This window comes from Colobus angolensis, unplaced genomic scaffold (genome assembly GCF_000951035.1).
Source record: "Colobus angolensis palliatus isolate OR3802 unplaced genomic scaffold, Cang.pa_1.0 Scaffold270, whole genome shotgun sequence".
In the NCBI taxonomy this organism is placed as follows: domain Eukaryota; kingdom Metazoa; phylum Chordata; class Mammalia; order Primates; family Cercopithecidae; genus Colobus; species Colobus angolensis.
In genome coordinates this window covers 3,394,531-3,421,038 of record NW_012115933.1, presented here as the reverse complement: position 1 = coordinate 3,421,038, position 26,508 = coordinate 3,394,531, and the positions used below count along the sequence as shown (strand labels likewise).

At 42.0% G+C, this 26,508-nt stretch overlaps 2 protein-coding genes across 4 annotated transcripts in view; one reads left to right on the top strand and one right to left on the bottom strand.

The window, feature by feature from the left end:
- The window catches only part of LIPA (lipase A, lysosomal acid, cholesterol esterase), a 131,484-nt gene extending 112,677 nt beyond the window's left edge, over nt 1–18,807 (bottom strand). Inside the window, exon 1 of the mRNA XM_011947867.1 lies at nt 18,610–18,807. Coding sequence (XP_011803257.1) covers nt 18,610–18,665 — 56 coding nt within the window. The 5' untranslated portion in view covers nt 18,666–18,807. The remainder of the gene's footprint in view (nt 1–18,609) is intronic.
- IFIT3 (interferon-induced protein with tetratricopeptide repeats 3) lies at nt 5,454–16,713 on the top strand. 3 transcript variants are annotated; one of them, XM_011947873.1, is made up of 3 exons: nt 5,454–5,501; nt 5,757–5,859; nt 15,093–16,713. In XM_011947873.1, exons 2-3 carry the CDS (start codon nt 5,855–5,857, stop codon nt 16,549–16,551), a joined length of 1,464 nt encoding a protein of 487 aa, XP_011803263.1. In that variant the 5' UTR covers nt 5,454–5,501; nt 5,757–5,854; the 3' UTR covers nt 16,552–16,713. The 3 variants fall into 3 exon arrangements, with proteins under 3 accessions (XP_011803263.1, XP_011803262.1, XP_011803264.1); XM_011947872.1 differs by lacking the exon at nt 5,454–5,501 and having other exon boundaries at nt 5,610–5,859; XM_011947874.1 differs by lacking the exons at nt 5,454–5,501; nt 5,757–5,859 and adding an exon at nt 9,796–9,944.
- Nucleotides 18,808–26,508: the final 7,701 nt, after the last annotated feature.

Sequence of the window (26,508 nt, the reverse complement as noted above, 5' to 3'; positions counted from 1 at the left end):
CATGTTCTCACTCATAGGTGGGAATTGAACAATGAGAACACTTGGACACAGGATGGAGAACATCACACACCGGAGCCTGTTGTGGGGTCGGGGGAGGAAGGAGGGGTAGCATTAGGAGATACACGTAATGTAAATGACGAGTTAATGGATGCAGTACACCAAGACGGCACATGTATACATATGTAACAAACCTGCATGTTGTGCACATGTACCCTAGAACTTAAAGTATAATATAACAAAAAAAAAAAATGCAGTTTCAAGCTTGGGGTTAAGATGGTGGACCAGAAGCAACTCCTGTGCCAGGCTATCATGGAAAGGAAACAACAGGGCTAGTGAGCATTGACCCTTCAGGCCAATCATCTGAGAAATCATGTCGGGGATTTGGATCCTTCAAGGCGTAAGGGGATCGCACAGAGCAGAAATGGGTGAAGCTAGATACCAGCCTATCTGGGCTCAGTATGGAGCCAGGAGAACTTCTCCAACACTGGAAAGGGTGAGTGAGTGAGAACCCCCTAGGGGATTCACACTCTAGAGAGGGACCTGTCCAAGACTGGAAATGGGAGAATTCCCCTGAAACCCCTGCCCACCCCTCTACCCCACCACCGTGCTTCTAGACTGAGGCAGAGAGCCACCCAGACATTTTGCAGGGCAACTCTCTAGTCCAAGGAGACTTCTGCAAGCCTTGTGCCCCTAAGAAGACCAGCACCAGCACCGTAGCCCAATAGAGGCTGCAGTCACAGTGCCCAGCAGCAGTAAGATTGCCCCACCTCAACCCCTCTCTGGATGGGACTTGGTACCAGCTTCCAGCTTAGTGGTCCTACTTCTCTGTCTGAACTCAGCCAGTGGCCATAGCCTCCTGTTCTCCCAGGAAGTACCTGGAGGGCAAGACAGATGACTGCATCCACCCCTGCCACTGGTAGCCAGGCAGGAAACACTTGCTGCTACATTCTTTGCAGACAATATGATTGCATACCTAGAAAGCCCCGATGTCTCTACTGAAAAGCTCCTAGGTCTAATAAACAGCTTCAGCAAAGTTCCAGGATACCAAATCAACATACAAAAATGAGTAGCATTCCTATACACTAACAAAATCCAAACCAAAAGCCAAATCAGGAAGGCAATCCATTCACAATAGCCACAAAAAGAATAAAATACCTAGAAATACAGCTAACCCAGGAGGTGAAAGATCTCTACAATGAGAATTACAAAACATACTTAAATCAGAGATGACACACATTTAATGGAAATGCTCATGGATAGGAAGAATCAATATTGCTAAAATGGCCATACTACCCAAAGCAATTTACAAATTCAATGCTATTCCTAACAAGCTACCAATTTCAGTCTTCATAGAATTAGAAAAACCTATTTTAAAATTCTTAAAGAACAAAAAGTGCTCAAATACCCAAAGCAATCCTAAGCAAAAAGAACAAAGCTGGAGGCATCATGTTACCTGACTTTGAACTATACTACAAGGCTATAGTAACAAAAATAGCATGGTATTGGTACAAAAACAGATACATAGACCAATGGAACAGAATAGAGAGCCCAGACATAAGGGCACACACCTACAACCATCTGATCTTCAACAAAGGTGACAAAAACAAGCAATGGGAAAATGACTCCCTATTCAATAAAGGGTGCTGGGATAACTGGCTAGCCATAAACAGAAGATTGAAACTGGACCCCTTCCTTACATCATATATGGAAATCAACTCAAGATGGATTAAATGTAAAACCTAAAACTATTAAAACCCTGGAAGATAACCTAGGCAATATGATTCTTGACATAGAACCTGGCAAAGATTTCATGATGAAGACACAAAAAGCAATTGCAACAAAACCAAAAATTAACAAATGGACCTAATTAAACTAAAGAGCTTCTGCATAGCAAAAGAAACTATCAACAGAGTAAACAGGCAACTGACAGAATGGGAGAAAATATCTGCAAACTATACATAACCAAAGGTCTAATATTGAGAATCTATAAGAAACTTAAGCAAATTAACAAGCAAAAAACTCCATTTAAAAGTGGGCAAAGGACATGAACAGACACTTTTTAAAAGAAGACATGCATGCAGCCAACAAGAATATGAAAAAATATGTGGTGTTTGGTTTTCTGTCCTTGTGATATTTTGCTGAGAATGATGGTTTCCAGCTTCATCCATGTCCCTGCAAAGGACACAACTCATCCTTTTTTATGGCTGCATTGTATTCGTATTCCATGGTGTATATGTGCCACGTTTTCTTTTATCCAGTCTATTGGGTTGCTTCCAAGTCTTTGCTATTGTGAATAGTGCCGCAATAAACATACAAACCAACACAGCACGTATATGCCTATGTAACAAACTTGCACATCATGCACATGTACCCAAGAAATTAAAGTGTAATAATAAAAAAAAGAAAAGAAATTTCTTCCTTCAGATACCTTAAAAAAAAGAATATGAAAAAATACTCAATATCACTAATCATTAGAAGAATGAAAATCAAAACCACAATGAGATATCATGTCATACCAGTCAGAATGACTATTGTTAAGAAGTCAACAAAAATGACAGATACTGGTGAGGTTACAGAGAAAAGGGAACCCTTAAAAACTGCTGGTGAGAATGTAAATTAGTTCAGCCATTATGGAAAACAATGTGGCAATTTCTCAAATAACTTAAAACAGAAGTACCATTCAACCCAGCAATCCCATTACTGGGTACATACCCAAAGGAATATAAATCATTCTGCCATAAAGACACATGCACAACCGTCACAGCACTATTCACAATAGCAAAGACATGGACTCAACCTAAATGCCCATCAACAGAAGACAGGATAAGGAAAATGTGGTACATATACACCATGGAATACTATGCAACCACAAAAAAAATAAAGAATAAGATCACGTCCTTTTCAGTAACATGAATGGAACTGGAGGTCATTATCCTAAGTAAACTAACGCAGGAAGAGAAAACGAAATACCGCATGTTCTCACTCATAAGTGGGAACTGAATATTACGGACACAAAGAGGGGAAAAGACACTGGGGCCTACTTGAGGGTGAAGCGTGGGAGAAGGGAGAGGACTGAAAAACTACCTATCGTATACTATGCCTATTACCTGGGTGACTAAATAATCTGTACACTAAACCCTCATGACATGCAATTTACCTAAATAACAAACCTGTACATGTACACCTGAACATAAAATAAAAGTTAAAAAAAAAAAACCTGCAATGAGATATGATCTTACCCTTGTTAAAATTGCTTATATCCAAAAGACAGGCAATAACAAATGCTGGCAAGGATGTGGAGAAAAGGGAACACTTGTGCACTGTTGGTGTGAATGTAAACTATTATAACTACTATGGATAACAGTTTGGAGGTTCCTCAAAAAACTAAAAATAGAACTACCATATGATCTAGTAATCCCACTGCCAGGAATATATCAAAAAGAAAGGAAATCAGTACATCAAAGAGATACCTGCACTCCCATGTTTATTGCAGCACTATTCACAATAGCCAAGATTTGGAAGCAACCTGAGTGTCCATCAGCAGAAGAATGGATAAAGAAAATGTGGTACATTTACACAATGGAGTACTCTTCAGCCACAAAAAGAATGAGATCCTGTCATTTGCAACAACATGGATAGAACTGGAGGTCATTATAAGTGAATTAAGCCAGGTGCAGAAAGACAAATTTTACATATTCTCACTTGTTTGTGGAAGCTAAAAATATTAAGACAATTGAACACATGGAGATAGAGATTAGAATGATGATTACTACTCTTTGGACAAACGGAGGCAAGATGGCGCACTTCGGGGTTCTTCATCACCAACTTTTCCCGTGAGCGTGAAAATGTAGCTGGCGCCCGGGAAGGTGCAGATCAACCGGGCATGCACCAGGTGACGTCAATCCAAAGAGACCAAGATTTACCTGGTTGCACCTACGGAACGCCCCCCCAACACGCCCGTGCCCTGCCTATTGCCCTCCCACTCCCAGAAAAGCTGCTCCCAGTGAGCACGCCTCCAGGACTTCCTCAGCCCCCCTCCTGTCGGGACTGCATCAGGAACTCCGCCCAAGAGCTCCACTGGGCGACTCTCTCGGCCTCCTTTGCCGGAGGCCGACAGACCTCACCCTCCACACCTTCTTCCCTGAAGCTAGGTGACCAAAAATAAATTTGCAGTTTTGCTCCTAGCCTTGCCTACTCGCTGATTCTTTAGTGCTCACTCTGGTGGTCTTAGAAAAACAAATCAACTACAGGCTGGGAAGACTAGTAGTGGGGGAAGTGGGGATGCTTAATGGGTACAAAAATATGCCTAGATAGAATTAATAAGATCTAGTGTTTGTTAGAACAAGAGGATGACTATAGTCAACAATAATTTATTGCACATTTCAAAATAACTAAAAGAGTATAATTGGACTGTTTGTAATACAAAGAATAAATGCTTGAGGTCATTTACCCTGATGTGATTATTACTCATTGTATGCTGTATCAACTATTTCATGTACTCCATAAGTATATATACCTTCTATGTGGCCACAAAAATTTTTTAAAATAAGAATTGGCTTAAAAAATGCAGTTTCCTGGGCCCCACCCTAGACTGATGGTCAGATACCTAATGTCGATGAAAAAAGTCAAACTCTGTGAAACATTTGAAGAGATTTATTCTAAGCCAAATATGAGTGACCTGTGGCCTGTGACACAGCCCTCAGGAGATCCTGAGAACAAGTGCCAGGCTACAACTTGGTTTTTATACATTTTAGGGAGACATAAGGCATGAATCAATACATGTAAGGTGTACATTGGCTAGGTCCAGAAAGGTGGGAGGATTGGAAACAGGGAAGCAGGGCAGCTTCCAAGTCATAGGCAGATTTGAAGATTTTCTGATTGATGATTGGTTGAAAGAGTTATTATCAATAGAAAGGAATGTCTGGAGACATTCAGTAGAAATTCAATAGACAATGGAATGTCTGGGTTGTGGAGACCAAGGTTTTATTATGCAGATGAAGCCTGCAGGTAGCAGACTTCAGAGAGAATAGGTTGTAAATGTTTCTTATAACACTTGAAAAGAGTGTGTTCTGGCTGGGTGCAGTGGCTCACGCCTGTAATCCCAGCAATTTTGGAGGCCGAGGTGGGCGGATCACCTGAGGTCAGGAGTTCAAGACCAGCCTGACCAACATGGTGAAACACCATCTCTACTAAAAATACAAAAATTAGCTGGGCGTGGTGGTGGGCACCTCTAATCCCAACTACTCGGGAGGCTGAGGCAAAATAATCACTTGAACCCAGAAGGCAGAGGTTGCAGTAAACTGAAATCATGCCACTGCATTCCAGCCTGGGCAACAAAGTAAGACCCTGTCTCAAAAAAAAAAAAAAAAAGAGTGTGTTCTATTAGTAATTCTAAAAGGAAAAATGGTGTAATGAGGCATATCTAGCTTCCCCTTCCCATCAGTTTTCAGGTTAACTTTGGAATGCCGTTGGCCAAAAGCAGGGGTCCAGTCACGTGGTTGGTGAGCATGGCCTTAGAATTTAATTTTTTGGTTTACATTAGGAATGCTTCCACATTCTCTCAAACAAATTTTAGTAACGGTTTTGAACAACGTACTCTGGCTCAACCATTGCAGGTCTCAAGCTGTTAGGTTTCATTTTCCTCCTCCTAACGATTTTAAAGTAGTTTCACTTTCCAGTTTCCTTTTCCTTCCCCTAAAAGCAGTTACTCAAAACATCAGCTGATGCGTGCCCTACTCTCCCACCCCTTTATGTAGTTCCTTCAGTGTTTACTTGAGGCAGACAGGAAGACTTCTGAAGAACAAATCAGCCTGGTTACCAGCTTTTTGGAACAGCAGAGACGCAGAGAGCAGTCATGAGGTCAGTGAAATAAGAATGCAGAATCATGCTTGTTTTTGAGTGCAAATTGTAAGTTGAGCTTCTTACTGTGCAGGCACGTTCCTGAATTGTCCTGATGTTTATAGATTCAATATGTCTTTATCAGTCTGAGCATTTATAAGATGTTTGAGGGTTTTTTCCCTGTGGCTTTTTTTGGTGTATACACAGGCTCCTTAAGTTTCTGGAACTGTTCCCTATGGAACTATATACGGGGGAGGCAGAGTGGGGAATGCATCAGCTCATGTTTCCTCCCTGTGTGCAGCTATTTCCTGTGATGAGAGGAAGGCTTGGCAGGAGCAGTGTTTTGCACTCAGCCACAAACTTTGCTGATTCAAGGGTAGACCTAAGGGAATTACTCTTTGGGGGCTTTTTTGTTATTGTCATTTTGCTTGAAAAGATTAAGTCACAGGCCTTTTTTCTTGTAACTTTAAAAGGAGGAATTTATTTTCAACAGATATTGTGAAAGATATAATCAATACCGCAAACCCATTCATGAAGAGGGCAATTTTGCCCTGAAACGTTGCATTACTTTAAGGTGGGAAGTGCAAGAAACAATTCTTACAAATGAGTGTTTTTGTCATTTCTTATGTAAAAACAAACCCAAAGTTTAGCACTTATTTTTATTGATGTAGTGAATGCTGGTCAGCAGCAGAAAAGAATTTCTCCTCAAAAGTGTAGTGACCTAATCTCTTATCTAAAACTGTTCTAATCTCTAATGATGGAAAGCAGATCAGTGGTTGCCTGGAGATGGTGGGGACTGAGTAGGAAGGCTCCCAAAAGAATCTTTTGGAATCATAGGAATAGTCTATAGGGACGTAGTGGTGGTGGCTACATAAGCATAAACATTTATCAAAACTCATCAGACTATACACTGAAAATGGGTGCATCTTATTGTATATAAAGTATAATCTCAGTAAACTTGATTTTTAAATATATATGTTGACCTCCTAGAGTTCTTCAGGGGATAGCACATCAGGGAAAACTAAGAGAAAAGGATGTCTTTCCCACCAAGCATCTCCAGGGAAGGAGTGAGGCAGTGATTGCCAGGGAGGGAAGACCCCATCAACCATTCAGGGGGGCAGAAAAGGAAAACTGGATTCCCTACCCTCTGCCCCAAGGACTTGAAGATGCTCTGCAATGTCACGTTTGGGGATGAGATGGGTAAGAGGAATTCACTGCCAAATACCTCAGGCTAACCCTTTTATATAGAATAAGTTCCTGGTCAAGAGTGATGTTAATTGTGTCTGTGTGAGTGGGGTTGCCCAGAAGCCAGGCACTACCCAGCATCTTAGTAATCAGCTTGTAGGGAATGTTTTACAGGGTCCTATCTTTAGGTGTGTCTATAGCCACTGACCTGAGGAGGTCTGAGGGGGGCTCTCTGAACTATGCTGGACTCAGGTTCACATCAAGGTGCTCCTATTTCCAGAGGTTGTAGGAACAGGAAGAGGTTGGGCTGCTCCTCTCCAGCAGTGCTAAAAATTTCCAAATGGGAAAATCACCTGGAGAACTCGCTGGCACGTGCCAGCTGATGGGCATCCTCCTCTGCCCCATCCACTGAGGAAATCTGTTGCCCCCTTTACGCACTCACAAATTCACTTAAAATTATAACACATATATTAATACCAGCAATCATGGTGGTAACATTTCTTTGTGATCTGTAGTTAGTGGGCACTGTGTTAAACGCTTTTTATGCATGACTTCATATCACCCTTCCAACAGCCCTAGGAAGTAAGAGCTATTATTTCCATTATTAGCCTCATTTTCTAGATGACCAAAATGGGGCTTAGAAGGGCAAATTACTTGTCCAAGACATCAGGTAGAGAGCAGGTGTCAGAGCAGAGTCATTAATGGAGGCGCCAAACTCTAATGCTGATCATCTGACTCTATGCCCAATGGCCAAATGGTGAAAGATCTTAATGCTTTCAACTAAGCTCACTTTAAAGAGGGGGCCAGGGATGGGCTTCCTATCTGGAGAGACTGGGCCAGTCTTTGATGGTTACCCACCCCTTAGAGTGGCCAAAGCCATAAGAGCTGAACCCAGATCTCGGAGAAGGGTGAAAGTGGTTCTCCCCAGGGCATAATTTTCTATCAATTGGATGGAGGGAAAAAGGAAATTCATCCCAGGGCGTTTTAAGGATAAGGAAATGAGGTTCAGTGATGTGACTCAAGAAATATCCCAGAACTAAGCAAAGAGATCACTGAAAACCAGGTGTCCTGTGGTTTTCTTCCCTTCACTCAAGCTTGTCTGATAATGCTTCTTAATTCACCACATTAGCTCCACAAATAAAGGGGAAAACTGTTTTTAAAAATATGTCTATGACAGCACTTCTCAGAATGTGGTACAGGAACTCCTGCCACTGAATTTCCAAGGCACTTGTGAAAACACAGCTTTCTAAGCTCACATCAGATTCACTGCACCAGAATCTCTGGGAGTAAGACCGTATAATCAGTACTGTCAACATACAATAATCAGAAGGCTCAGGATCCAGTTAAAAGAGTTTATTCCAGCAAAAAATTGAGGGCGGCAATCCCAGGAGTAGAGCTACACCCAAGAATGGTGAACAGCATTTCCAGTGTAGAGAAAAATGAGGACTGTTTACATAGGCAAACAGAGGTGTTGAACAGAATGATAGCTTCTGTTGTTGTTGTTGTTTTTGAGACAGAGTCTCACTCTGTCACCCAGGCTGGAGTGCAGTGGCCCAGTCATGGCTCACTACAGCCTCAGACTCCTGGGTTCAAGGGATTCTTCCACCCAGCCTCCCAAGTAGCTGGGACTATAGGAGCACGCCACTACGCCTGGTTAATTTTTTTGTATTTCTGTAGAGATGGGGTTTTGCCATGTTGGTAAGGTTGGTCTTGAACTCCTAACCTTAAGTGATGCACCCACCTTGGCCTCCCAAAGTGCTGGGATTACAGGCGTCAGCCACTGTGCCTGGCCAACATTTTCCATACAGAGGAAACATACAGATATACAATTTGATTGGCTACTATTGATTACAGTCCAAGGGAATTGCTTAATATTCTTTTGTAAAGAGGTAACATGGCTGGCCACAGTGGCTCACACCCATAAGTCCAACGCTTTGGGAGGAAGAGGAGGGCAGAGGCTTGAGCTCAGGAGTTGGAGACTAGCCTGGGCAACATAGTGAGACCCCATTTCTACTAAAAATACAAAAATCAACCAGGCGTGGTGGCATGTGCCTATAGTCTCATCGACTGGAGAGGCTGAGGTGGGAGGATCACTTGAGCCTAGGAGGCAGAGGTTGCAGTAAGCTGAGATCGTACTACTGCACTCCAGCCTGGATGACAGAGTGAGATCCTGTCTCAAAAAAAAAAAAAAAGTAACAATCAGAAGGGTCTCTATTTCCATAACATGAGGTCTAGGTTTTAATAAAGACTAGGTTGTCTGAGGCCGGGCACGGTGGCGCACAGCTATAATCCCAGCACTTTGGGAGCCTGAGGCAGGCAGGTCATGAGGTCAGGAGTTCAAGACCAGCCTGACCAACATGGTGAAACCCCGCCTCTACTAAAAATACAAAAATTCTCCAGGCATGGTGGTGCACACCTGTAATCCCAGCTACTCAGGAGGCTGAGGCAAACCCAAGAGGGAGAAGTTGCAGTGAGACTAGTGAGTCTGGTTAATGTGTAACCTCTCACCACACAGGTCAGGGAGCAATAGTCATGCACCTGAGGAAAAAAAACAGTCACATTACGTGAGTCAGTTTTCAGGGCTTAACTTTGCCACATAATACATTTGGAAGCTTTTAAAATTTTATTTTCTTTTTACAGTGCATTTTTACAACTTTCAAACCACAGTTTTCCAAATCTGTCTGGAACCTATTCCTGGCATGAGTCCACTCAGTTTTCACAGATTCTGTTTCAGTTTCCCTTCAAGAGGGATCTTGATAGGGTTACATCAGTTTCACTTTCCTTTTGCCTTTCATAAAAGCACTGACCTAACAGCAGCCTGTTTAGAAACCTCTTCAGCATTTGCTTGGAATCAATAAGCTAAAAATAAAATCAACTGGGACTCCAGCTTTTCAGAACTGCAGGGAAACAGCCATCATGAGGTAAATAGTCCCTGCTTCTCTGATAGGAAACAGAATTTCTTACGTACAACTTCCTGACTTATGCTATTTCAGTGTTTGCTTAGGGATGAAATATGCATTTATCTAATTCAAGCATAAATCTGCCTTACCCATTTGTGCATTTTTATTTCTGTAGCTTTTTGTGATGTATAGAGTCAGGCAGCCAAAGGACTCAGGGAAATGGGAGCTGGGAGCTGGGAAGGGACGAGGCATATTGAGAGATCCTAGAGAGCTCATGCTCATACCCTTTCAGGCAAAATCGGGTCAGTGAAAGCTGGGGCCTGGAAGGAAGTTACTGGAGGTCCAGGTTCATCTTTTGTTTCTTATACTTAGAAAGCCTAAGTCAGAGGTTTGTGGGTTTTGTTGTGATTGTGGTTATTTTAAAACTGTGCTTGCTTCTCAGCAAATGTGCCAATGATTAATTCAGCACTGCAAAATTCCAATTTATGTTGAGGTCACTTTTACCTTGAAATGCACTTTTTCATAATTGAGGGATATGTCTACCTGAGTTGTCCTCTAGGAGGTCTAGTGACCTGCTAAACCTCCCGTGTGATCAACGAACAGGGAGAAAGTGTTGCTTGCAGTCTCTCAAACTGTGGTCTGCGAGTGGCGTGAATCATATCAACCTGAGTCATGATAGAATGCAAATTTCTAGGTACTGCATTCTGAAATCCTGATTGACTAAAACAGAAATAAGGTCCAGAAACAAACACATATTTAAAGAGGACCACAAGTACTTCATAGGCACACTGAATGGCTTATAGAAGAAATGTCCATCTCCAAATCCTCTCTTCCTTAAATGCATACAAGGCTTCCTGCATTGTATGTGTGTAAATATGAAGGAGGAAACCCCAAGAGGCAGGAGTGGGGAGGGGTGGGAAGAAGTTTGATATGAAGCAAAGCTTGTGCCTGGGCACAGTGGCTAAGCCTGTAATCCCGGCACTTTGGGAGGCTGAGGCAGGAGGATTGTTTGAGACCAGGAGCTCGAGACCAGTCTTGGCAACAAAGTGAGACCTACGAAAAAACAAAAATAAAATAAAAATGAAGCAAAGCTTGCCTGTTTAAGGGGTATTTTAAGTATGGGAAACTGGCGATTGGAAATCACTGCCAAAAAGGGAAGTCTTCCCAGAGCCTTGCTGCTCACAATGTGGTCTGAATCTGAGATCCCCCCGGGAAGTTCTAAGAAAGGCAACATCCCAGCTTATCTGAATCCAGATCTGCATTTTAAATAGATCACAGGTGTTTGCATCCATAAGTACATTAAATCTGAGAAGCCCAGCTCTGGAGAGTTCCTTCACTTGCTTTCTAAAGTGAAGGACTCCTTGGATTGGGCCTGTTCTGACCAACCAACTGAGCATAGGTCTGCCGGGGTTCCTTCACGTAGTCAGGTGGAGCATAACCAGTATATGTGCGGGACAAGCTGCACATGTGCAGACAAGAGTGAGGAAATCCCCACTCTTACCACTTCAAGATGGCCACTTTCTGAAAATTTCAAGATTCTACTCTAGTAATGGCTTTGACTGGGAAGGAGGTGTGGTATCTACCCTGGAGTCTGTGAGCAAGACAGGCGATCACGATCTGGGTTAGGTGAGAGACTGTAACTATGTTGATTCTGGGGATTTCCTGAGGACTAGCAGCTCTAACTTTAACTACTTTAGTAAGCGAAATTTCATTTCTGCAATCCGAGGTCATGGGAAATCTCTTTCTGCACCCAAGGGAATCCTATCTCCCTAAGGTCTTCTACTAGATGCAGACCATGCAGGTAGGACTGGCATTTTACTCCCCACGTTTCATCTGAACCTAGCTATTCTTTTTTTTTTTTTTTTTTTTGAGACGGAGTTTTGCTCTTTCACCCAGGCTGGAGTGCAGTGGCCTGATCTCGGCTCACTGCAACCTCCACCTTCCGGTTTCAAGCAATTTTCCTGCCTCAGCTTCCTGAGTAACTGGGATTACAGGCGCCCGCCACCACGCCCGGTTAATTTTTGTATTTTTAGTAGAGACGGGATTTCATCATGTTGGCCAGGCTGGTCTCGAACTCCTGACCTCATGATCCACCCCCCCCCGCCCCGCGCCCCATCAGCCTCCCAAAATGCTGGGATTACAAGCATGAGCCACCGCGCCTGGCCACCTAGCTGTTCTTTACCAAGTGACTGTAGTCATCATCCCACCTGCCTGCTTGTATTTCTTTAAATATTTGCATTAATTACTATTAACTAACTTATTTATACATGTAAGAAGTGGTCAGAATAACTTTCAAAAACGCATATGAGAAATTATTAAGTGAGGAAACCTTGGCAATTGGAGTATTTGTTTTAAGAGGGCAACAGTATTATAATGCAAACCTCCTGACCTCTGGCTCTGGGGTTCATGTTTCTTCTTATCAAGGTCTTAGGCCTTCCAGTCCAATATATTTTGCTCCAAATTTTACTTCAAGGAGAGAGCAGGTATCAAATACCTCATCAAATTGGAAACTTTAGGGAGTAAGGCTTAGGAAAAATCAAGAGAATCAAGGGACCTGAATTCCAGTTTTCAGTGGGTTTTATAATCATAAAGCCATATGAGTGGTTGACTATCTTCCTGAATAAATTGCTCCATGTTATCATTAAATGTCTCAGCCTGGCCAGCTCTGGCATTGGTAAAGCGTTGGTGGGGATGGAATATCCCTGAGAGATCCATATTCAGAGCTCTTTCACAAGTCCAGAAATGTTCAGTGTGCTTTTCTGCTTGTCCAACACTTTCTTGAGCAATTGATACCTTCTGAAGCTGATACATGACAAGGTGGAAATATGTTTCCTCTTAGAGGGAGAATCTTGAGCTATAAGTGCTTAAAATTTAGTTTGGTAATCAGATCCCTGGTGCATTGATATGTCAGAGCCCTCTGCCCTCCAAAAAAAAAAAAAAAAAAGAGAGAGAGAGAGAGAGATAGTGTCATCAGACTTGCAAGGTGGTTTCTGGTTTTGTTGAAGCAAACACAACCAATGTCACTTGTCATTCAGCAGGTCCACTGTATACTCTCTATTAATCACTAGAGTGTTCAGCTATTATTTTCAGGCACCTATATGTACCTACAAATCTGCAGATACATTCTATTGATCTGAGACTCACCCTTTCTCTCCTTTCTCCTTCTAACCTTCCTAATTCACCCATCTGCAAAGTTAACTCATGTTTCAATGACTTTATTATGATTTAGTGGCACAACAGATATAAGCAGGGTGGTTCAATTATCATCGTTATAACTTATTCTTGGTATTCATTTTTTAAATAATTGCTAACTTGACTTTTGACTTGTAGTCCTTCATACAGGGTAGTTAGAATCCCCAGGTGAAGCCAAATTGAAAACCCCTAGGGCCAGGTGTGGTGGCTCACACCTGTAATCCCAACACTTTGGGATGTCAAGGCAGAAGGATTGCTTGAGACCAGGAGTTTGAGACCACTCTGGGCAATATAGTGAGACCCTGTCTCTACAAGAAAAAGAAGGGAGGAAAGAAGGAAATGCATCTTTTTATTTACAATGTTTTCAATTTATGATGAGTTTATCAGGATGTAACCCCATCATAAGTCAATGAACATCTATATATAAAGAGATTTATTATGAGGAATTGGTTCACCTGATTATGGGGGGACTGGTAAGTCCCATAATCTGTTGTCTGCAAGCTGGAGGCCAAGGACAGTTGATGGTGTAGTCCCAGTCCAAGCCTAAAAGCCCGAAAACCAGGGAAGCCAATGGTGAAAGTTCTAGTCCAAGGGCAGAAAAAGACCAATGTCCTAGCTCAAGTATCGGGAGAACCCGCTCCCAATGTTTAACATGGGTTCTTTTCTATTTCCTAAGTGTCTCGGCTGGGTTGAGAAATAAGGGAAAGAGCACAAGAGAGAGAAATTTAAAGCTGGGTGTCCGGGGGAGACATCACATGTCGGCAGGATCCGTGATGTTCCCCGAGCCGTAAAACCAGCAAGTTTTTATTAGTGATTTTCAAAAGGGGAGGGAATGCACGAATAGGGTGTGGGTCACAGAGATCATATACTTCACAAGGTAATAAAATATCACAAAGCAAATGGAGGCAGGGCGAGATCACAGGACCACTGGATGAGGTGAAATCAGAATTGCTAATGAAGTTTCGGGCCTGCATTGTCATTGATAACATCTTATCAGGAAACAGAGTTTGAGAGCTGGTAACCTGTCTGACCACAATTTATTAGGTAGGAATTTTCCCATTCTAGGAGAACGGGGCTTCTTTCATCCCATCAGCTTCAACCATAAAAGACGGGACGCCTTAAAAAGGGGCCATCTATAGGCCTACCTTCAGGGCGCATTCTCTTTCTCAGGGATGTTCCTTGCTGAGAAAAAGAATTCAGTGATATTTCTCCTATTTGCTTATGAAAGAGGAGGAATATAGCTCTGTTTCCGTCCGGCTCACGGGGGGCCAGTTCAAAGTTACCTCTCTTGTTGCCTGAACATCGCTGTTATCCTGTTCTTTTTTAAAGATGTCCAGATTTCATATTCAAACACACATGCTCTACAAACAATTTGTGCAGTTGACACAATTATAGGGTCCTGAGGCGACATTCATCCTCCTCAGCTTACAAAGAAGATGAAGGGATTAAGAGATAAGTAAAGACAGGTATAAGAAATCACAAGGATATTCATTGGGGAAGTGATAAGTGTCCATGAAATCTTCACAATTTATGTTCAGAGATTACAGTAAAGACAGATTTAAGAAATTATAAAAGTATTAATTTGGGGAACTAATAAATGTCCATGAAATCTTCACAATTTATGTTCTTCTGCCGCGGCTTCAGCCGGTCCCTCCGTTCGGAGTTCCTGACTTCCCGCAACATTCAAGCAGTCGGACAGAGGGAGAATTCTCCCTTCCTCTGCCTTTTTGTTCTATTAATGCCCTCAACAGAATGGAGATGCCCACCCACGCTGGGGAGAGCAATGTGCTCTACTCAGTCAACCAATTCACAGGTTCACGTCTTCCAGAAACAACCTCACATACACACCTAGAAATAATGTTGGACCAAATATCTGGGCATCCTGTGGCCCAGTTCAATTGACATATAAAATTAATGATCACAGGGTGCAGTGCTTGGCAGTGTACATCACAGAGACCATGTTTATTTTCTCCACAGTGAGGTCACCAAGAATTCCCTGGAGCAAATCCTTCCACAACTGAAATGCCATTTCACCTGGAACTTATTCAAGGAAGAAAGTGTCTCAAGGGATCTGGAAGACAGAGTGTGTAACCAGATTGAATTTTTAAATACTGAGTTCAAAGCTACAATGTACAACTTGTTGGCCTACATAAAACACCTAGATGGTAAAAACGAGTCAGCCCTGGAATGCTTACGGCAAGCTGAAGAGTTAATCCAGCAAGAGCATGCTGACCAAGCAGAAATCAGAAGTCTAGTCACTTGGGGAAACTATGCCTGGGTCTACTATCACTTGGGCCGACTCTCAGATGCTCAGATTTATGTAGACAAGGTGAAACAAACCTGCAAGAAATTTTCAAATCCATACAGTATTGAGTATCCTGAACTTGACTGTGAGGAAGGGTGGACACAACTGAAGTGTGGAAGAAATGAAAGGGCGAAGGTGTGTTTTGAGAAGGCTCTGGAAGAAAAACCTAACAACCCAGAATTCTCCTCTGGACTGGCAATTGCGATGTACCATCTGGATAATAACCCAGAGAAACAGTTCTCTACTGATGTTTTGAAGCAGGCCATTGAGCTGAGTCCTGATAACCAGTATGTCAAAGTTCTCTTGGGCCTCAAACTGCAGAAGATGAATAAAGAAGCTGAAGGAGAGCAGTTGGTTGAAGAAGCCTTGGAAAAGGCTCCTTGCCAAACAGATGTCCTCCGCAGTGCAGCCAAATTTTACAGAAGAAAAGGTAACCTAGACAAAGCTATTGAACTGTTCCAACGGGCATTGGAATCCACACCAAACAATGGCTACCTCTATCACCAGATTGGGTGCTGCTACAAGGCAAAAGTAAGACAAATGCAGAATACAGGAGAATCTGAAGCTAGTGGAAATAAAGAGAAGATTGAAGCACTAAAGCAATATGCTATGGACTATTCGAATAAAGCTCTTGAGAAGGGACTGAATCCTCTGGATGCGTACTCCGATCTTGCTGAGTTCCTGGAGGCCGAATGTTATCAGACACCATTCAATAAGGAGGACCCTGATGCTGAGAAGCGACAATCCCATCAGCACTATTGCAACCTTCAGAAATATAACGGGAAGTCTGAAGACACTGCTGTCCAACGTGGTTTAGAGGGTTTGTCCATAAGCAAAAAATCAACTGAGAAGGAAGAGACCAAAGACCAACCACAGAATGTATCTGAAAATCTGCTTCCACAAAATGCACCGAATTATTGGTATCGTCAAGGATTAATTCATAAGCAGAATGGAGATCTGCTGCAAGCAGCCAAATGTTATGAGAAGGAACTGGGCCGCCTGCTAAGGAATTCCCCTTCAGGCATAGGCAGTTTTTTCCTGTCAGCATCTGAGCTTGAGGATGGCAGTGAGGAAATGGGCCAGGACGCAGTCAGCTCCAATCCCAGAGAGCTCGTCTCTAACTCAGAGTAACTGAATTGAGACAGAGGAGGAAGACAGAGCATCAGAAGCCTGCAATAGTGGTTGTGAAGGGTAGGAAGATAGGAAGATAGGAAGACAGGGGGCCCCAGCTTGGGGTTGCTAAGCAGGGAAGTTTTGCATGTTGCTTTAAGGTACATTTTTAAAGAATTGTTTCGCATGTTCATTATAGTTCATTAAAGTTACGTAGCCAGAAGGTCTTACAACTAATCACTGGTAGCAATAAATGCTTCAGGCCCACATGTTGCTGATTAGTTCTGAGTTTTCATTCAGTTTACCATGTAACCCTCATTCCAGCCCTTCCTGCCAAGGGTCATAATTGGTGACTGCCTAACAACAAAATTTGCAGTCTCATCTCATTTTCATCCAGCCTTCTGGACCTCAAAGATTAACTTTTGACTAACCCTGGAGTATCTCTTGTCTCACTTACGGCTTCAGCCTTGCATTTATGTGTATTCTTGATAGCAATACTGTAATCAGTGTGTATTCTTGATAGTAATGCTACAATAAATCCATACATTTCAACTCTGTTAGAATAGAAGTAATTGTGTGGTTTGTGTATGGGACTATGACAGTAACATTAATTCCCAAAGTTTCTCCTACTAGGAACAGTGGGTAATTGCTAAACCACACTGTACAATTCTCGACATGTCCATTTGAGCCCCTCCCTCAGAATGAACACCCTCCCCCTGCAGCCAGCTTATCCTTACATTGTAGGAACTATGATTCTCTTTCCAGCCTAGGAGCCCCAGCTAAGCCCCGTGCCCAGTTAGCAGCTGCTGCTGTTGACAGGGTTGCTGTGAGCCCAGGAATACCTGAGCAAATGCCTCCCTGACAGAGTGTGAGGGACACCAGTGTGAGGCTGGCCAAAAGGGCAGAGATCCATCCAGGTCTACAGCAGTCCCTTTCAAACTGCCAGCGTCTGACATGGTGAGCTCCATTTTGTTCAGGTTAAAGTCAGACCTGTACAGCAAGGGTCTCTTAAACACATGGGGAATAGTCTCCCTGGACTTTTAAGATTTTCATCTGCAGTTCATTTTTAATTCACTCATGAATGTAATATCTAGTGACAAGGGTGTAAACAGAAAGGTAAAAGTATATAAATGTGTAAGATGATAATTTGAACACTTTCCTTTTAAATTCCTTATCCCCTAGGAATTAATGTAATATTTGAAATAAATTATGAAATGATTCCCTAGATGATTTAACATCCGGAAACTTGCTTGTAGATTCATAAGTGGCAGAAAGACTGTGGCCCTAAAGGAGTTCATCTCTCTGAATTTAGAATTTAGACCCTACACCAGGAACCCACAAACAGTTGCCCTCTGGTATTCACAGACATAGTATATGCACCTTGGACCATTTCCAAACTCAAAGATCCAGACCTGCTAGGGATTTTGAGTTTTGCCAAAGCATTATACCATATTAAGAGGCTAACATAGTACATCATGGTGACTATAGTTAATAATGATATGTTGCATACTTGAAAATTGCTGAGAGAGTAGATTTTGTGTTCTCACTATAAAAAGAAAGGTAAGTAGCTGAGGTAATGCATATGCTAAATAATTTGATTTAACCATTCCACAATGTATACAGATACTAAAACATGCTGTACACCATAAATATGTACAATTTTTACATGTCAACTAAATTTTTACTTTTTATTAAAAAAGGCTAATGTGCAGTGACTGCAGCTAATGAATAAACATCCAGTAGGTCCAGCATTCCCATGTCAAGTGTCCTCTGCCTGTCATCATTTATACAATAATTCTCATGAAATGCTAGATGGAATGGGATATATCACTCAAGAATACCACAGATGATCACCCTTAACATATTATAAGATGGGCAGAGAGCACAACTTCCACTCTTAACTCTTGCCTGGCTGATCACAAATCTTATCCCAGCTCAGGTCCAGGGACCTACCTGCTTCCTTACAAACAAAGAGACCCTGGTTCTAAGACTTGCTGAGAGCAGAAATAACCTCCCCCATCCTCCTGCTCCTTAAACAAGAGAAGATTTAGGGCAATTGTCTAAAAGGAAACAGCATACTGGAAATACAATTCCTGGGTTAAAGCAAGCAAAGCTGCTTTCCTAATGACTCCCATTTTCTATGCATACCCTGAGTCCAGCATCCCATCTTCCAGGTGTGATTAGAAAAGAGATCAGACCTTAGTGACTGCTGGCGAAGTGAATTGCATGCTGCAGTCCCTCATCAGCATCTTTGTACAGCTCAGTTTCATGTTTTCTGCAGAATCAGGAGCTGACAATCAAAATGGCTCCTCACTCACACTCATTGGTCAGACTGGGCTTGTGATAACAATTTAGACTAATCACTGGCAAGCAGGGATGGGGAGCACTGAAGTCAGCTATTGGCTGTGTCCAGAAGCAGTCAGGCATTCTGCCACTGGATGCTGCTTTTGTAATCTTGTCATATGACAAAACACTATGATGTTCCTTTGTTTTCCTTGGATTGGCTCAAGGGTTGGTGAGAAGCAGGAAGTATTCTGCCATGGGAAGTCTACTGACCTGCAAAACTTTATCAAAATACACAGAAGCAGGGATGGAAGGTGGAAAAATTACAAACTGTGATGATCAGCTCCAAGAGCATGTAGGGGTAAAGGAGGTAATACCTCTTCTCACTCATTGTAAGAGTCATGGCTGACACTCCTATAACAAAAGACAAGTTAACAAGAGAAAAGTGAAACAAATTTACTTAATCAAAGTTTTATGTGATATGAGAACCTTCAGAAGTGAAGACCCAAAGATCCAGGGAAAACTGTTTTTGTGCTTAGGTTCCATGAAGAACCTAAGGGCAGCTGTGTAGATATGTGTTTGGACAAGAGTATGATCTTATGCTTATAGACTGGGGGTGAAGGAGGGAGTGTGTTCAAATTCTTCTTGCACTCTCTGTGTAGCATTTCTTCTTTGCAAGTATGGAGCAGGATTCCTCTGGAATAAGGGTCTTCAAATGAGAAGGGAGAAGGGAGAGAGTGACCTTCCTAAGTTGTATGGCTTGCTTTGGGGAGCGGGCTTCTAGTTTCTATGATCTGTCTTGCGGAAGAGGAATTCTAGTTTCCATGGTTCACTCCAGGGGAGAAAGAAGCATGAAAGACAGGAGGGCAGGAGGAGGTCAAAGAGATCTTTCTTCGGAGGCCCTTCCAATGTCTTTCAGTTCAAAGTACTCAGCACACCAAGGCACTATACTTCGGGTATCATGTTCTGAGAGCTACAATGAAGAAGTATGAGAGCAGTCACTGAGGGAGGGAGTTTTCAACTAACTTAGAGGAGCAGGGCCTGACCCTGGCAAGCATTCCTGGGGCTTCCCTATTGCCGTATAGGGCAGTACTTATGTGTGGGACAGTGATATGAGGAGCTACACTCAGGAAACTTCCTGATCTCAATTTTTATTTTGATTTGTTTCTGATTTGGGATCTTCCTAACTGAATTAAAGAACTTATATCAATTTCTAGCTTAATTCAGGCTGCAGTTAGTCCAAGTATCATTTGACAAATTTTATTAATCTTTTGAAAGTGTCTTGGCTTTGGGTTTAGACCTGTTTCAACCTCATCACCACTTAGTATCTCTACAGTGTTGGGAAAAATCGCTTAAACTCTGTGACCCTAAGATATTCCTATAGAAAACCTGGAAATAATAAATTATACCTCACAGGAGATTAAATGTGTTTCCTTACAAGCATTATGGTAGACCAGATACACACAGAACAAAAAGCCTGTGTATCACAATGAAAAATGCTATATAATCTCCCAAACATATTTTTTAAATGCATAACTGCATTTAAAAGAGACTAAGGAATCCCCTGAAGTCCAGAAATGTCAGGAAAGTGAAAATTCAGCAGAATAAGCATGTGTTCATTTGTGTTGGTGATCTAAATCACTTTCTGGTGGCCTACCTTACATTATGAAGGAGATGGAAGCCAAAGTCTGGGGCCTGCACATGGTACATTGTATCATAGAACTCACATAAAATCAGGACCCATTCAGAGGTTAAACTGGAGAACAAACTCCTTGCAGACCTAAATGATGGGGCTACACATGCCTATTTTTGGCTTTGGCCCTAAGGAAAGCAGGGAGGAAAAAAGTCGTTGATCATTTCTAATCTTAAGCGGAGAAGCATGATTGTTTCGGGCTCAAATTCTCACTACGTGGCAAAAAAACATTTAAAAAAAAAACACTCAAGTAGAAAATTTCATTTTAAGCAATTCTGGCTTGGTAATGCTCCCATGCACCTAAAAAAGCAAATAAAAACACCTCTCAAAAGGAAATACTTTTTACATAGCTCCCAAAGAATTTCCAAGTTTGATAAAGTTCCAAGGAATATTAGGTCATAATACAAAATCAAAGAATACACACAAATAAATAAGCCACAATGTGCAAAAGTTACCAGATAGTAAACTATAAGCCAGAGCAACAAAACAACAAAAAAGATATTGTAATTGAATATAGAATATAAAAGAATGTATTTAGAATGTATTTTGGGAGGCCGAGGCAGGTGTACCACTGAGGTCAGGAGTTACAGACCAGGCTGGCCAGATGGTGGAACCCGGTTTCTACTAAAAATACAAAAATTAGCCAGGCGTGGTGGCGTGCATCGGTAATCCCAGTCACTTGGGAGGCTAAGGCGGGAGAATGTCTTAAACCTAGGAGGTGGAGGTTGCGGCGAGCTGAGATCACACTACTGCACTCCAGCCTGGGCAACAGAGTAACTCTATTTCAAAAAACAAAAAAAAGAATGTATTAATGTATTTAGTAAATTTCAAGATAAAGAAAGAAAAAATTAAGTTTTAACAAAGGAATAGGCCAGGCGCGGTGGCTCACGCCTATAATCCCAGCACTTTGGGAAGCCAAGGTGAGCAGATTGCCCAAGGTCAGGAGTTCAAGACTAGCCTGGCCAACATGGTGAAAACCCGTCTCCACTAAAAATACAAAATTAGCCAGGTATGGTGATGGGTGCCTGTAATCCCAGCTACTCGGGAGGCTGAGGCAGGAGAGTCTCTTGAACACAGAAGACAGAAGTTGCAGTGAGCTGAGATCGCGCCACTGCACTCCAGCCTGGGTGACAGGTCGAGACTCTGTCTCAAAAAAGAAAGAAAGAAAGAAAGAAACAATAGTGTATTAAATTTGATTAGGCATATTTGCAGAAGAACCAAACAAAATTGGAAATAAAAAAACTAACATAATAGAAATTAAAAACTCAAAGGATTTGTTGAAAAGTAGTTTATACATAGCTGAAAAACATTTATTGATTTAGAAGACAGATTTGAAGAAACTACTCAGAATGCAGCACAGAAAAACAATGAGATGGAAAATCGACAGAGATATTCAGGGATGTGGAGAACAAAATGAGGAAGTTAAAACGCATGTGATCAGAGCTGCAGAAGGCGAAATAAAAGAGAATGGAGGAAAGGCAATAGTTGAAGAGACAATGACCGAAATTTTCGAAATTAATGAAAAATGCTAATCCTCAAATACATGAATTCCAAAAAGATCACCCAAGCAGATATCATCTAAAAACATAGTAGTACCTTTTAAGTGCCTTTGAGGCAGAAAGATTTTTAAAACCACAAAAAACAAAAGAAATATCTGTGAAGGAATTGGTATTAGGTTAGGCTCGGACTTCTCAATAGCAACCAAAACACAGTGGGAAACAGTTTCAAAAGGCCAAGAGAAAATAATTGTCAGCCTAGAATTTAACTTTTTATCCCTTTTTATTTGAAATGATTTTAGACTTAAAGTTGTAAAAATGGTGCCCAGAGTTCCCATATACCCTTTATGCAGCTTCCCATCATGTTAACACCTTACATAACCATAGAATAATCTTTTAGACAGGAAACTAACATTGACAATATATAATCAACTAATCTACAAGTCTTGTTCAAATTTTACCAATTGTACCACTAATATTTTTTTTCTAGTTCAACATCCAACCTGGGATCTTCCCCAAAATGACCTTTGTTCACAATGTCATAATTCACCTTGCAGCACAAGCTCTGCTCAGCCAGAGTTTGATGAATAAAATCATTTTCTCTTTGCCAGTGTCCCCTTATATGAATATCTCATAAAGCATAAAGGTCGGGGTGGTTCCTGTTAGAATATTCCCTTCCCTTGATTCCCTGACAAATATCATTACACAACCCTCCTGAGCTGCCTCACGATTATAAAGGAAAAGACATTGACTCCAGTCTGATGTAATAAACAGAAGAGTTTTTTATGACCCTGCACCTCTTTTCTTCTGATTTCTGCGGAACATACTGGCAACAAAATCCTGAACCAAGATCCACCAGGGGATGGACAGTTGTCCTAGGTATGCCCAAGAATTATGCAACATCCCCAGCCACGTGCAGGATGGTTGAGGAAACTGGGGGCAGCTATTGTATGGAAGGAAAGTCTTACTAAGGGAAATCCTCATAGGAAATTGCGTAGGTTGGAGAAAGAGTCACACTCAGTCAACCTTAGCCTGTCTTTTCTCTCCTTTGGTCTAATCAGAGGTAGCTGTTATCTTCTAATAGCCTGCTGCTTTTTTTTTTTTTTCTAATGAGAATTCCAGGAAGTTGACATCAGGGTCTCCAAGACTACCCCTAGATTTGATGATTCACCAGAAAGATGAGCAGGATTCAACATATGGTCATACTCCCAGCTAAGACTTATTATAACAAAAGTATACAGAGCAAAATTAGCACAGACAAAAAGTGTATGGGGCCAAGTTCAAAGAAAATCAGGTATAGGTTTCCAAGAGTGCTGGTAGAGTCATCAAGTTGTGCTTAATTCCTCCAGCATCAAATTGTGACAACATATTTTGAAGCCAGTTAGACTGTGTGCCCAAGGGTTTTACGGGGGACTGATCATGTACACACCCTCTGCCTAGCATGTAACAAAATTCCAGGCTTCGAGAAGGAAAGCAAGTGTTAGCATAAACTCCATCATTTGCATAAACAGTCTTAGCATAGTAAGCCACCCCTACCAGCTATAGAATAACTAGAAAACTCCAAAAATCCAAGTTCCCTGATGTTAGCCAAGGGCCAGCCTTTCAAGCAAGTCTTTCTAAAGATAGCAGTCTCAGACTTGCCCTGCTACCTCTGCATGGTCCATCCCCTTAGTCCTTAGCAAAGCAAAATATAGTAAAAGTATTATTTGTGGGATCTCTGTCAGTATTGATCCCAGTTTTTTCCAATACACTCAGTTTATCCTCTTTTAAGGATCCTGAATTTAGCCAGCTTAAACAAACCTGATTAATTATAAAGGTCTATCTTAGAAGTCCAGGTAGCTTCCTCTGTACATGTCTATATTAAAATTTTTACCTGGCGGCACATCACAACTCAGGCCAGGAAAGTAAAGTGGACCTGAACACCTTTCTGGGCTGAGACAGTGTCATGATAATCAGGTACACACAGACACAAAGCACAATCCCAGAGGACATGCACGGCAGCCCAAGCAGGACATGCCTTAGGCAGTACAGGTTAACAACCCCCACCAAGTGGCCTTCCATGCGGCCTTCCACGGTGGGGCCTACCACCATAAGGTTTCCATTCCAGTCCAAAAAATTCACTGAAGTCCTTGGTTTCAGAGGAACTGCCTTCAAGCTATCAGTTCCAAACACAGGAGTGAGGATGACACCTGAGGTTTTCTGGATGGGAAGTTCCAGAGTGGATCCCCACCTCCATCCCCAGTGTTGTCTGGTGTGCTCAGAGACTCAGCAGTCTGAATTCAAAGCATTAAGTAGGAGTTTGGAAAGACAGCGTGGGAAGATTTCCGTCAGACAGAAGGGAAAGCTTCCAGGAACAGTTCTGAAAAACAAAAAGATTGTTAATGACTTCCTCTCCTTTATGCCTCCCTGGGGGTCTGAGTTTCTATTTTTTTCATTGCTATGAAAAAGTCAGAGGTCCTATTCAGCAATCATATCATATTTTTAAAAATCATATCTCATTCTCACGCAGATCTTTCAACTGGAAAAAGTGTATACAAAAAGGACAAAAGGACTTTCACCAAAAAACATTTGCATGCAATTTAAGCATAAAGAGATATCATGCTCATATTGTCTGTTACTGAACCAAACTGGGGTCCACTTGCCCAGCCCAGCAAAGCTAAACACCCACACTGGGGTTTTGCAACAAGAGAAAGGAGGGCATTTGTTTGCAGGTTGCCACACAAGGAGAATCATGCAACTCACACTGAAGACCCTATTTTTAGTTTCTATAGAGAACCAAACATCACCTGACTCTAACTTCCTTGGCTATTGTTTTAAGCTATTATTACCTTCTTGCTTATCAGCTTGCAAAGTTACTTCTTAGGGCCAGCTAGTGCCTGGAATTTCCCTTGAAGGAACTTGAGATTTTCCTTTATTTCCATGCTTGCGTGGGGGTTCTGGCAGGCCACTAAGAAGGAGTCCCTGCTCCGTCTTATGTCCAGAATGAAATCCTGAATTTTCAAAAACTTAAAAAATTGGCTAGCATAAACTTCTTTTTTTTTTTTTTTTTTTTGAAGAGTCTTGCTCTGTCGCCCGGGCTGGAGTGCAGTGGCCGGATCTCAGCTCACTGCAAGCTCCGCCTCCCGGGTTTACGCCATTCTCCTGCCTCAGCCTCCCGAGTAGCTGGGACTACAGGCACCCGCCACCTCGCCCAGTTATTTTTTTTTGTATTTTTAGTAGAGATGGGGTTTCACCGGGTTAGCCAGGATGGTCTCGATCTCCTGACCTCGTGATCCGCCCGTCTCGGCCTCCCAAAGTGCTGGGATTACAGGCTTGAGCCACCGCGCCCGGCCTAGCATAAACTTCTACTTCTTTCATCCAAATTATACGGTGAGTCTAGAAATTAATAATCCTTTTCTGGGGTCAATGCATTTAATAATCAAACTTCTGAAGGTCAGGAAATGCCATCCCAAAATATACCACTTTGGACTTAACACTGAAGGTGCTTGAGAAACAGCAAATGCAAGACAGGACTTTCTCTGAGCTCCCTTTATCTGCATAAAGATAGACTCACCAAAAGGAACTCAGATGTCATGAATCCCTTCCCAGGGAATCTTATCAAGCAGGGAAGATTAAATTCGGATCACTAGAGAGGACACTGGAGGACACTGTCTGACCCCGTGTCCAGACAGACTTTGTCACAGGCTGTCACATATTCTTCTGAGGGCTCATTCATTTTTCACCAAAACAATTTACTCCCGCTAAGTTGCCTACATCTCCCCTCCCCTCTCCTTTAAGAAGAGGGTACATAGCTTCTAGATCTCACTGGGTTTGGGGCGTTAACTTTCCTTTCGTATCATGCCCCATGCACATAATGCGTTTGTATACCTTTTGTCCTGTTAATCTGTCAGTTTTCAGTTTATTTCACAGATTCAATTATCAAGCCCTCAAAAGGTATAGGGGAAAATGTGTCCTTCCCCTACCTTACTAAGGTGTGTGTGTGTTAGAACAAAGGTGAGGGATGCAGATTCAGGCTGTCAGTCTATTTTCATAGATTGAAACTAATTGGGAAAGTTGAAAACAGCAAGTCAACAGCAATGAGATAGTCTCAAGATGGGAAGAATCCAATCTGTCAGGAGTGGGTGGGGGGGTCACACTCCCTGTCATGTGTCCTCCTCCAACTTACAGCTTTCAACGGGGATTATAAATCAGAAATGCAATTAGCCTCTGTATCATGAAGGGGCTCAGATTATGCCACCCCAAAACATGCCATTTTGACATAAGAATTATTTTGAGCTAAAGGGAATTGAAAAAAAGCAGACACAGGATGAGCTGTCTGCCCTACTTCTACCTGCCTGAAAGCAGAACATAAATGTCTCTTGCAATGGTATCCCCAACCCCTACTTCCATTCAAGAAAGGGGATAACAACCTTATCACTGGACAAAGTCTACACAAACAAATCTTAATAACTAGCCCTCATCTACCATTAGTTTCCCCAAATATTTGTCTTTGCACAATTTGACACC